General features: G+C 49.4%; 1 protein-coding gene across 7 annotated transcripts in view; it reads right to left on the reverse strand.

Moving 5' to 3' along the window:
• Window positions 1-12,367, reverse strand: part of TBC1D2 (TBC1 domain family member 2) — a 50,365-nt gene extending 37,998 nt beyond the window's left edge. For 4 of the 7 annotated variants that reach the window (XR_003610226.2, XM_028108793.2, XM_028108796.2 and 1 more), the window contains exons 1-4: window positions 11,477-12,367; window positions 7,368-7,487; window positions 7,078-7,219; window positions 2,343-2,490 (exon numbers count right to left, since the gene is read on the reverse strand). Coding sequence is in view for 5 of the 7 variants with exons in the window: in XM_028108793.2 (XP_027964594.2) it covers window positions 2,343-2,490; window positions 7,078-7,219; window positions 7,368-7,487; window positions 11,477-11,851 (785 nt within the window). In the remaining 2 variants the exon portion in view is untranslated. Of the gene's footprint in view, window positions 1-2,342; window positions 2,491-7,077; window positions 7,220-7,367; window positions 7,488-9,008; window positions 9,216-11,476 lie in introns of all 7 variants that reach the window. The other 3 variants (XR_015766851.1, XM_028108795.2, XM_028108797.2) reach the window with 2 other exon arrangements.
• Between the last annotated feature and the right edge of the window lie 677 nt (window positions 12,368-13,044).

Here is a 13,044-nt window from a genome sequence, read left to right on the forward strand (position 1 = left end):
TGTATAAATAATGAAAAACAAATGAAAAAGTAGCTGAGATATGATCAATGTACAGTAAGTTACACACGTTAAAAGTGAATTTTAAAAAAGAAAAACAAAACTAGAGGCATCACAATTCCAGGTTTCAAGTTATATTACAAAGTGGTAGTAATTAAAACAGTGTGATAGTGGCAAAAAAATAGACACATAGATCAATGGAATAGAATAGAAAACCCAGAAATAAGCACACAGTTTTATGGTCAATTAACCTTCAACAAAAGAGGAATGAATATGCGATGGGAAAGACAGTTTCTTCAACAAATAGCATTGGGAAAACTGGACAGCTACATGCCAAAGAGTGAAACTGGATCACTGGATTAAAGATCTAAATGTGAGACTTTAAACCATAAAAATCCTTGAAGAGAGCACAGCAGTAATTTCTCTTACATTGGCTGTAGCAACGTTTTTCTAGATATGCCTCCCGAAGCAAGGGAAACAAGAGCAAAAATAAACTATTGGGACTACATCAAGATGAAAAGCTTCTGCACTGTGAAGGAAACAATCAACAAAACTAAAAGGCAACCGACTGAATGGGAGAAGATATTTGCAAATGACATATCCAGTAAAGGATTAGTATCCAAAATACATAAAGAACTGATACCACTCAACACCCCAAAACCAAATAATCCTCTTAAAAAATGACAGAAGACACGAACAGACATTTCTTCAAAGAAGACATCCAGATGGCCAATAGACACATGAAAAGATGCCCAACATCACTTATCAGCAGGGAAATGCAAACCAAAACTACAATGAGGTATCACCTCACACCTGTCAGAATGGCTAAAATTAACAACACAGGAAACAACAAGTGTCGGTAAGGATGTGGAGAAAATAGAACCCTCCTGCACCATTGGTGGGAATGTGATCTGGTGTACCCACTCTGGAAAACAGTAATGAGGTTCCTCAAAAAATTAAAAAATTATAGAACTACCCTACAATCTAGTAATCACACTACTGGGTATTTACCCAAAAAATACAAAAACTCTAATTCAAAGGGATACATGCACCTCTATGTTTATTGTAGCATTATTTACAACAGCCAAATTATCGAAGCAGACCAAGCGTCCATTGACAGATGAATGGATTAAGAAGATGTGGTATATATACACAATGGAATATTACTCAGCCATAAAAAGAATGAAAGCTCGCCATTTGCAACAACATGGATGGAGCGAGAGAATATAATGCTAAGCGAAATAAATCATCAAAGAAAGATACCATATGATCTCATTCATATGTGGAATTTAAGGAACAAAACAAATGAACAAAGGAAAAAAGAGAGAGAGAGAGGAGAGGCAAACCAAGAAAAAGACTCTTAACTCTAGAGAACAAACTGGTGGTTGCCAGAAGGGAGCTGGGTGGGGGAATGGGTGAAATAGGTGATGGAGATTTAAGAGTACACCTATCATGATGAAAATAAAATAAAACTTATGTAAAAAAAATTTTAAAAAGTGGGTTGCATACAGTCACTCTGGAAAAAAAAGTGAATAATTTGATGCGTTTCCCATATGAAGACACTTGTGATGCCATTATCATGTTACATTCAGTATGATCTCAGTTATGCATATATGTATATAGAAAATGCAGAGGAAAGAGATATACCAAATGCTAAGAATGTTCTCTGGGTGATAGGATCATGGGTAATTGAAAATCTGTACATTTCGAGATGTTTCTAATTTCCTACAAAGAACATGCACTACCTTGGGGTGCCTGGGTGGCTCAGTCGGTTAAGCATCCGCCCTTGGCTCAGGTCATGATCCTAGAGTCCCGGGATCAAGTCCCGCATCAGGCTCCCTGCTCAGCGGGGAGTCTGCTTCTCCCTCTGCCCCTCACCCCACTCTCTCTCGCTCTCTCACTCTCTCAAATAAGATCTTTAAAAAAAAGATTTTATTCATTTTTTTGACACAGAGAGACACAGCAAGAGCAGGAACGCAAGCTGGGGGGAGTGGGAAAGGGAGAAGCAGGCTTCCCGCTGAGCAGGGAGCCCAGTGCGGGGCTCAATCCAGGACCCTGGGATCATGACCCGAGCTGAAGGCAGACGCTTAACGACTGAGCCACCCAGGCGCCCCTCAAATAAATAAAATCTTAAAAAAAAATGAAAAAAAAAAAGAATATGCACTACTTTCAAAAGTCAGAACAACAAATGTAATATTTTAAAGTAATGATGTGATGAATTAAAAATGAAGCCCCTAACCTTCTCCCCAGGCCCACCTCCCTGCAGGGATCACAACAGATCATTGTAAGCTCCAAAGAAGGGGCTGTGTGCAGCTTGGCCAGCCCCTCAGTCCCACCGTACTTACTGTATTTCAGTTCCAAGATGCTTGAGGGAAATGTTCTGAAGGGCCAAGGGCATGGCAGGCACGGGCTGCAAGGCAGCCGCCACACCCACAAGCCCGGGGGGCGTTCGCACAGGGCACAGGAAGTCCTCCAGCTCTGCTTCCTCTTGCTCTGGGGAAGAAAAGGGCAGTCATCCACTTGGGTCACTGCACTTGGACACACTAGACAGAGGTGCTACAGGCTCAGCTCCCAGGTGGGAGTCGGGGGCTGCCCGAGGAAGCCTTCCTTGTAGGTTAAGAGCAGCCAAAGAGGCAGGCTTTTCATCAAATGTTCTCCCAGGAAAATGATGCATCTTGCTGAGAAAGTCTTCCTGAAAACTCCGTTAAAATATGCAGAACCGCAGATACTTCTACCTCTGAGGATCCATCCGAAAAGTTACCTGATATGCAGATAAAACTTTATGAGCCAAGAGGTTTATCCTGGCCCTGTCTGGCCTCAACCTGGAAATAACTCCCTCAAACTGGAAGTAAAGATCTGGGGAGAGGTTAAATAAATCACGATGTCCTCAGAAAACAGAATATTATTCAGCTGTTTAAAAGGACGCTAATGAAGAATGCTTAAGAACACAAGGAATAGGCATGATCCTCCATGATCCTGGAGGAAGGGCACTGGAGCAGGGCCTAGAGGGCAGGAAAAGATTTTGACCTGCCGAAGGAGTGAGGGAGGATCTTTCTGGGTGTGTAAGTACAGGCAGCAGCAAGGGGTTCCAGACCCAGAGCTGAGGATGCCGGGAGGGACCAGAGGAGACAAGGCTCGGAAGGACAAATGGGCAGGGGAGTGCTAAGAGGGGATCTCATCTGGCTGGACCCACAGGGCCCTCGGGGATTCAACTGAAGCCCCAAGGAATCTGGGCTACAGCTGTGGAGTTGGAAGACCTGAAGCCAAATCATGGTTCTGTTGGAAGGGTGCTATGAGCAGGCTGGAAATCACATTTTCTCTTCTGGCCTCAGGTTCCACATTTTTAAAATGGGAAGGATACTCCCCACCTTGTCTCTTGCAGAGGTCAAGGGTATGAACATATTTAGAAAACCATAAAGCCCCATTCTGTGGACTTGCATCTTTCCAAAAGTAGTCTTTAACCCAGACTTTGAGTTGATTCAAAATAATTAAGGTCTTCTGGTTTATCAATACTTTAACCATCTTTATTCTCCCTCATTCAGAGCAAAAACATGTACACTTTGTCTCAGATTTTAATGTTTTGGCAAGTACTTCCCGTAACTGCCAACATCTGTTTTAACTTCCACCTGTGGCCCTAAACCTCCTTTGAGGTCATACCAACTAAGCCTTGGCAATAAATGTCACCGCTGGTTGGATTCACCAGGGAGGAAACAGTGGCTCAGAAGGCTTCTGGTGGCCAGGGTCACACAGCCGGCAGCCGAGCCGTGCACTCACAGTTCCTTGCTTTGCCACTAAAACTACGTGGCTTGTCAGAGCAGGCTTTGTGACAGGCAGATGGTTCCAAGAAGGGAGGGGCTGCCCCGGAAGGCACTAGCCCCCAGTGCACGGAGGTCTTCAAGGGACAGCTACGGTGGTGACGCCACAGTGAAGGTCAGCACTTCCTGCAGGAAACACAACTGATGACCCAAGGCTCTGGTCTGGGTCATACCCTCAGTGAGGAGAAATACACTCAGTGAGCAGACCACACACGGAATTTTCGGCAACGTTTATTTTTAATCCCCCCTTTGCCTGAGCTGCAGGCACTGCTCTATCACCAGTAGGAAGTCATTGCCCCGTGAAAGGGGCCTGGGCCAGCAGGTCACTTCCCGGCCGGGCCCTGGACATGGCAGGTGCTTCCTCAGCACGAGGAGAGGGTTGTGAGCCTGCAGACTAGGGTTCAAATTTCAGTGCCGACATTTTCTTGCTCTGTGACTTTGAACAGCTCCCTTGGCCTCTGGGGGCCTCATTTGCCTCTTCTGTAAGATGGGAACAACACTACCTTATAACATTGATGTGAGGATTAGATAACGTGATGCGTGTAAAGTGTTAGAACAGTGTAAGTGGTATGCATATTTTTATGATAATATATAATTACAAGAGTGCTATTTAATGTAAATTGGATCCTACTTGGGCAACATATATAAATTATAAATTGGTTTGCCCTTGATCTTTCTCAGCTCTTTTGGAGACCAATGTTTTGGTAAAGCAGAAAATAAAGGTATAAACGTTTAAAAGCTGTAGAGAAGAGAACATGCCTTGCAGATTGCTCAACAGCAGCGATAGGACACTTTTTAGAAGATGAAATGTCTGTGACTCAAAGTCAGATGTGAGTCAGTTGGTTTTCACTGCTCTAGGAGCAGGCTTTGCTTCCTCCCAGGAAGGGTGGAGACTGGAGGTGGGGCAACCTGCTCCAGACAGCTAATCCAGGGCCTCCCAGCTTGCTCACAAGTCCAGAAACGTCTTTCTGGTGGGCTGGGGAAGGTTTTGCAGGGACCTGGTCGGGGAGGGTGAAGGCTTGCTGTGGGAAGAGAAGCGTTTCAGGAGAAGCCCACATCCCAGCTTCCTGCGTCTCCCACCCGTGTCCTCCTTGAACAACGGCCTCCCCACCATGTCCCCAGCAGGGGCTGGCCCAGAAGAGGCCCACTAGGTGTGCTAAACCAAAGCCACAGAATTCAAGAGCGTGGACAGGGTTCAGCACAGTAGAAGAGCCTGTGGGATCCCAATGCCACTGCAGTTCCAATTTCAGTTCCAGACATACAAGAATTCGGTTATCAGGAGAGTGTCTCGTTGCTTCTAATTTGAGGCTGATCTCCAGCAATTATGCTGACTCAGGCTACAGTTCTGAACTCAGCCAGGGCTGTCTGGCTCTCTGGCAGATGGGGACTGGAGGGTGGAATGGAAGTACAGAAGCACAAACAAACCCTTCCCCAAAGAAAGCCCTTACAACCATGAAACACCCAGAAGGTTCTTGGAGAAAATGACTGATAATTATTATTAACACTAACACTAAACAACAGCCGTTATTTTAAGAGTAGTACTGTACGTGTACACACGTAATAACCACCTTATTAGGACAGCTACTATGCACTGAGCAATTACTATGTGCCTGGCATTAGGCTAAGGGTTTTACGTTCCCTTCATCATTTAATAATAAAATCCAATGCATTCGCTCAAAAATATCCAATGTACCAGGCAGGGCAGCCGGTACCAGGGACATAAGTGACAAAGACATGGCCCCCATCCCTGAGGGCAGAGACTGAGAAGGATGCTAAATGAGAACACAACGTGACAGGCCTTGTTAGAACCATGTGAACGAAGCGTTGAGGCCTCACACAGAGTCCAGCTGGCAGAGTGCTGGGGGGCTTCCAAGGGGAGGCCGGCAAGAGCAGGAGGCAACACTGGAGCGTGGCTATAAAGAACAAGCAGGAATTTGCCAGGCAGACGCACTTCTGGTGCTGCCGAAGCTCACAGCACGAGGCAGGCACTGCGGGGAGCAGGCAGAGGTGGGGCAAGAGAGGACGAGCCCTGAGCACTGTGCTGAAAGGCTGGGCCTGCGATGTGGTGGGGGGCCTTGCCAGGGGACAGGGCTCCAGCACTCATTTCAGAAAGCCCACTCAGGCCGCAGTGGGGAGGATGGGTCCGAGCTGGCAGGCCACCGCGACATGGGACACGGGCCAGGGCTGAGGAGGCTGCTGGGGCTTTCTGGCTAGGAGCCGGGGCCTGACCCGGGGCACTGGCAGCGAGCAGGGGCTGGAGGGCAGGCACAGCCAGCACAGTGACAGACCGGCTTGGCTCACCACCGAGACTGCCGAAGGGGCAAGGGGTGAGGGCGGCGCCCTGTTCGGCAGCAACCTGGTAAGTGAAGGGCCATTTCACGAGGGGAAGGAAACTGGGGGAGCAGAGGGTCAAGGGCAGATGAGCTTGGTCTGGCACAGGTAGAACACCCAGGTACAGAGGTCTAGAGGCGCCTGGCCACCAGTCGTGCCCTGGCCTCTTCGGCCTCCCTGTTACCACGCCGCAGCGAGGAACGGAACTGCGATAAGGTTCCAAGCTCTTATGGGGGCAGCGGGGGTGCTCTGTCCCGATTCTCAACCTGCCAAGCACACTGCCAGCCGCGCCCCAGCGTGGGGTGGGAGGGTGTTATCTCCAGGACTCCTCCACACTGAGGGTGTCCTAGGACTTGGGACCGAGAAACTTCCTTTGCGGCCCACGTAGGGGTGAAGGATTCTGCTTACGGGACCACTACGGATAAAACCACTGCGCTACCCAACTCGCGGCAAAAAAGCCTATGTGTCAGAACAGCAACAATAGCTGCATTTTTCACTAACCTTCCTCACAGCAACCCTGTGCGAGTTTCATTTCTCCAGAACTTCCCATAACCGTCATGGAACTAGCAGCTGCCGTTTCCTGAGCTCGGACAACGTGCAGGCCTTGTTTCAACCACTCCAGGTGCATGGATTCACTGAGTTCTCATAATAACCCCAAGAAGTGGGTATGACTCATGAAGCTCATTTTACATGGAAGGAAACTGAAGCTCAGAAAGACTAAGCACACAGGATTAGGATTTGAACCCAGACGTCCTTGCCTCAGAGCCCCTATTCCTGCCCTTGAGGCTACACTGTGCCCTAACTGATCCTGACTCACCCCCCTGGTTCTTTGCTTCTTTAGCAGAGGCTCCTCCCACTCACTCCCAACAGGAGGGGGAAGGCTTGGTCATCACGAGCCCTGGGGGTGCGGGCAGGAGGCAAACCCACTGGGTACCTAGCTCGAGGCGCAGGGTAGGCCCGTTGGCAGCCAGGGCGGCGTCGGGGACGGCGGGAGGTGCAGGTGGGCTGCTGTGGAACTCCCAGCGCTTCATCTGCAGCTGCTGCAGCCAGTACACCATCACTTGCTTGGTGGAGGCCTGAGAAGCACAAGGGTTAATTGGTATGGCCCTGTGCCCTCACGTGGCACTGGGTCTGTGACGAGGGAAGGTCACAGGAGGCTTGGTAATTCTCTCCCTCCCAGAAAAAAAAAACAAAAAAAAACTGTCACAGCCGATGGGCACCCACCTCTGAAACATCACCCGCTCTTGGCCACAGAAGAGAATCCGGATCCGGTCCCAAACCCTGAGGTTCCTTAGCCTTTCTGGGCTCAGTTTCCTCATCTGTGCTATGATGGCAAGAGCACTCCTGTCATGGGGCAGTTAGGAGGACGCAATGAGGTAAGGAAGGTGAAGCGCCCAGCACAGTAGCTGACACACTGCAGGTGCTCAAAATGGGCTCACTGGACAAGGGCATTTGGGGGCGGTAAGAGACAGGGAGAGAGCTTTGAAAGTCTGGCCTGGTGGGGTGGGGGGGAGCCTGGCGCCATTACCATCTCCCTGTGTGACATCGTAATGTCTTAACTGACTGTGATATTGTGATTTATAAGAAACATATATCTGGTCATTCAAATGACCAAAACTATATTTTTCATATGTATTTGATCTTTGTCCATGCTTTCTGGCTCACAGCTCCTAAATCCCTTAGAATTTCCTGGGATAAGGGCGATAAAGGTGACTTTTCTTGTTTTAACACGGTAACTCTTGGAAAGCCCTTAGGTAACCTAATGATGGGGGGGCTGGTTGCCAGGAGAATCAATCACATGATTAGGCTTGGACTTTCAGTCCCATCCGTCTCCCTCCCAGGAGGGGAAAGGGGCTGGAGGTTGAATGGAAGAATGGTCAATGACTTAGTCAACACGACTATGTAATGAAGCCTCCCTAAAAACCCAAAGGACTGGGTTTGGAGAGCTTCTGGGCTGGTGAACATGGAAATGTGGGGAGACTGGTGTACCTGGAGCGGGCGTGGACACTCCTGCCCTTCCCCAGACCTTGCCCTGTGCATCTCTTCATCCACCTGTTGACTGGTATCCTTTCTCACATCCTTTAATAAACTGGTGAATGTAAGTGTTTCCCTGAGTTCTGGGAGCCACTCTAGCAGACTAATGGAACTTGAGGAGGAGGTCATTGGAAACTCCAATCTGTAGCTGGTTGTCAGACACACAAGTAACAGTCTGGAGCTTGCCACTGGCATCTGAAGCGAGGTGTGGGGGAAGTCTTATAGGACTAAGCCCTTAACCTGTGGAATCTGATGCTGTCTCTGGGTAGACAGTGTTAGAATTGAGTTGGGGGTGCGTGACTGGCTCAGTTGGTAGAGCACACAACTCTTGATCTCAGAGTTGTGAGTTTGAGCCCTACATTGAGCATGGAGCCTACCTAGAGAGAGAGACAGAGAACTGCTTGGTGTTGTTGGCGGGCAGGGGTAGGGGGACCCTCCATGTCCCACGTTGGAATTGGGTCCAGGAATCTTAAAAGACTTTTTACGAAATGGAGAGAATCCCTCCTCTGTTTTGCGGATGCACCAAAATCATGGATATGACTGGGGACTGGAAAGCCATATGCACACAGTAATAACACAGAGGCACCCTTCAGGTACCCCAAACAAGGCAATGGTTGATGATGGTCATTAGTCTCCCTGGATGATCCAAATACCTACTTTCCCATCTATTCTGTTGCTGGATCCTCCAGGAGGGACCAGCCCTTCTACAGATGGAGAACTAAGGCTCTGAAGTTGCTCAGGCAGGTGGTGGTGGAGCTGGTCCCAGAACCTGGATCTCCCCCTTTAGACCACAGCTTTGTGGTCATTTACGGCCTGGAGGCTGTGGCTTACCTAGAGAAGGCCTGGGATCAGGTGGGCCAAGGAACCTAGGAAGCTGGCTGGGAGTGGATGGTGAGCCTCACAGAGCTGCCAACAAGGCCATGTGAGAACAGCAGCAGGCGGCAGGCTATGCGGCTACCAGGGCAGGTTCCCCCTTCTGAGTGGTCCACAGGTAAGGTGTGCAAGAGGCCAGGGGGTTCCATGAAAGAGGCCCTAGGCCTGTCAGAGAGGTACCACATAAGATAAAATAAAATGATGCCCACCAGTCTTCTCATTCTATACACTCTCACTGAGAGACCCTCAGCCCCTCCCAGGCCTTCACCAACACCTTGCGCTGACAAGCTCCAGCCCATACCCCGATGCCCCATTTTATTAATTCACTGGACAAGTGTATATTAAGCACCTACTATACGTGTCACGGTCCCATCCTCTTGGAACTTAAGAGTCTACTGAGTGGGTGTCCTACGGCCTCCCCGCCCTGGGCTCCCTCAGTCGTGACTGGCCCAGCTGGACAGTCAGCCACCCCGACTCCTCCTTTGTATTCCTCTTCCCTCACATCCCTAGTCACCCCCATTTTATTTCCCTCCCCCCGTCACAGCTCTAGCTCACTCACCATTCTCTCCCGATCACCTCCTGATGGACTCCCTGACCAGCAGCCTTGCCTTCTAAGTTTTTCTCTACCCAACAGCCACATTGAGCCTTCTAAACATTCTAATCTCACAGAGCTTCCTTGCTTAAAGCTCTCTGACAATTTCCCACAGCCCACAGGACAAAGTCCAAGCTCCCAGGCCTAACTCACAGACGCCCTATGCTTCGGCCCCTGCTCTCCCACTCCATCTTTTGGGCCCCTCCATACCCCAGGCTCCTGTGACTGGCCAGGACACTCTGGGCTGTATCATGTTTCCTGTCTTTGCCCATGGGGCTCTTGTGGCCAGGAATACCCTTCTCCCTCTTGTCTGCTCGTAGAAAACCAAATCCCTTTTTCAGGCCTCAGATGTCATCTCCTCCTCTGTGCTTCCCTCCTGGGTGGACCCTTCTGCTCAGTAGAACCACACTTTGCTGGTACAGACTTAGCATCTCTACAGAACATTTCACTGTGTGTGCCAGTTTCCCTCAGTTCCCTTATCAGACTGTAAGCTGTTTGAGAACCTGGGGGCAGATATGATTTGGCTCCATGCCCCAGTGCTTAGCACAGAGCCAGACACAAACACAGATCAAGGGAACAGTAAAAGACATGTGTTGGAGATCCAGTAGACAGCACTCAGCCGGTGTGGGAGGGGACACATGACCCATAACCTACATGACCTCTGAAATGCCTGCCTTCCCTGGCCTGGAATTCCAGGTTTGCCTTATTTTATCTGATTTTCCCAGCCTGGTCACCAGCCAAGCCCAGCCATTAAAGGGGAACTGAAACTATGGGCTACATCCAGAGGCTCAATAGATGACCAGTTGGCTGGGAGTGGGGGTGAAGGGGCAGAAGATGGGGTGGGGCCGGGAGTCTTCTCTGATGGGTGTGAATCCCAGAACTCTTAGCCCAGATTTGTCTTTCCACTCAAGTTCTGGGGCACCTCCTCTTGACATGAACATTATGACCTTGGTTCTATCACCATGTGGGTTCATTAAATAGGAATTTATTGAGCACCCACTAGGTGCTAGGCTGTATCTAGATGCTGGGATTAATTCAACAATTTGTAGGTGCCAGATGCTTACACACCTTGTTTTAAATCTCACAAACTACCTAGATTCTGAGAGGTTAAGTAATTTGCCCAGGGTGACACAGCTAGTAAGCAGCTGATGCAGAATTTGAATCCAAGCCTGTCTGAGTTCAAAGCACATGGCCTTTCCACTGTTTCAGGCTTTCTAAGTTAAAGGTGATAATAAAACAAAACGTACTGATGGTAAAACACGTTAAGACATGCCTCTATGAACATTCTAGGCTGATCTGAAAAACCAAAGTATTTTATCTCCCAATCCCCACCAATGTTTGCTCAGCATTCATTCCTCTTGGCCAAAATGTCAAGAAAAGTGATTCAGAATCCCGGCTACGAGAGGATTGCACAGTTCATATTTTGACTATATTTCAGCCCCAAGTAAGAAAGTTAAGGTAACTGCATTGTTAAGGCACACCAAAAAGTAAGTTTTGATACAGTACTGAGAGGTAGAAAGACTCAGGGATTTCAAGTGTGGGCTACACCACTCTGGAGACGCATGACCTCTGGCTGGTCACTTCATCTCACCAAGACTCAGTTTCTTGATTCTAATATGGGTACATCATCCCAGCTTTTGTCGTGGAAGCCCAATGAGGAAATGGGTGTGACTGCGTTTTGGAATGCACTAAATCCTGGCCACCCAGGGTTCATTGGGGGAGATCCGGGTCTGTGATCCTTGTTCCAGTAAATTTACCGTGACCACCCACACGTGCCCAGCCGTGCCCTGGGAACTCACCCTGGCTGACAAGTTAAAAAAACTGCCCCATTTACCTTCAGAGTAATAATCCGGCTGGGAGTCTTGATTTCAAAAGTCCCCTCCTCGGCGTCCGCCTTGCAGTCAAAGACCGCACTGGAGAGGTCGATGCTGTCCAAGGGATTGGCATCCTGCGCGGTCCGCGAATAATACAGGTGACATTTCTTCTCGTCGTAGAAGAACCAGCGGGATTTCCAGCCCCGAATGGGCCCTTTGCCGCCAAATTTACTTAGATAGCCACAGAGTTTCTTGGGGGCCGCGTCCAAGGAACGGGCGCAGCCCTCCGACTCCTCCGGAGGCAATACCTCGGGGGCTCCGGCCGAGCCGGCAGGCTCTTCGAACCTGGGGACGGAGGAGCTAGACTCTGCGGGGTTCTCGTGGGCGCCCTCCATCGCCGCTAGAGACCGCCGACGTACTGGAAGTCAGCAGCCAGCTCCAGCCCAATCTCGGAGACTCAAGGGGTGCTTCCCAAGAGGAAGAAATATGGGCGGGGGCGGGGCCACGCCCCCTGGAAACGGCTAGAAGGCGGACCGCTGCGGTTAAGTGCGCCTTTGACTGAAAGCCCAGGTGGGGCGGCTGGCCACGCCCCTCCAGAGCTCACGGCAGCCAGGCCACGCCTTCGACACGCCCTCTGCCAGCGCCGCCCATCCCGCCTGCTTCCGGCTTTTACTCCACGCCTGTCAGCCGTCGTTAGTGAGGGCAGCTGCGGCGCATGAGCGGGCCCTCAGGTTGAAGGCGTGGTGTCATTGAGCTAGGTTAACTGGCGGCAGAGAAGCGGGAAGAGACGCTTGTCTCTAACTAAGCTGGCTTGGTAACTCACGTCATAACGTAGAAGGACGATATTTCTTGCGTCCGCCTTTTCCCCCAGGTGCGGTGAGGGTTACCCTCGGACGGCGCATCCCGCGGCCATTGGCTGACAGGGACGCCGGCTCGATGACGCCACTTCCGGCGCAGCTCTGGGCGCTCGCGAGTCTGGGGCCCTTCCCGCAGGCTTTTATCCGGCGTTCGTTTAGCACCCGGGTGACTCTTCGCTGACCGTGGCGGACTGCCGTGCCTCTGCCCCAGCTCCTATTCGCCTCCCTCCGCGAGCCGCCCAGGCCCGGCTGCTGCTAAGTGATGATGCCAAAAAACTAAATAAAATACTTGCAAACCAGTTCTAGTGTTTTACAATTATATAGTACACCTAGAAGGAGTTAGAGATGTAGGGGTATTTTAATAACTAGAAAAAAATTACATCTGTAGTGCAAAAACAAGCATTTTAATATTTTCTAAAAAGGTACGTGATCAAATTCAACATCTATTTCTGAAGTTTAAAAATGTCTATTATGGAAATATAGTTGGCACACAATGTTTCACAGTTTCTTAATAAAACAAATAGCACATCCTGTTCTAGATTTTTCTAGCTAAATAATATTAGATATTTGAAAGGATAATTATAATTTCAAATATATGACCTACGACTGAAAAACTCAAGAGTTTTCCCACTAATATTCCAGGATCTAATCCAGGATTCCACATTTGGTCATCATGTTCCCTTAGTCTCCTCTGAACTATGACATATTTCAGCTTTTCCTTGTTTTTTTTT

Source organism: Eumetopias jubatus, unplaced genomic scaffold (genome assembly GCF_037043125.1).
Source record: "Eumetopias jubatus isolate StellerSeaLion01/CBP00866 unplaced genomic scaffold, mEumJub1_p1.0 scaffold_15, whole genome shotgun sequence".
NCBI classification, from domain to species: domain Eukaryota; kingdom Metazoa; phylum Chordata; class Mammalia; order Carnivora; family Otariidae; genus Eumetopias; species Eumetopias jubatus.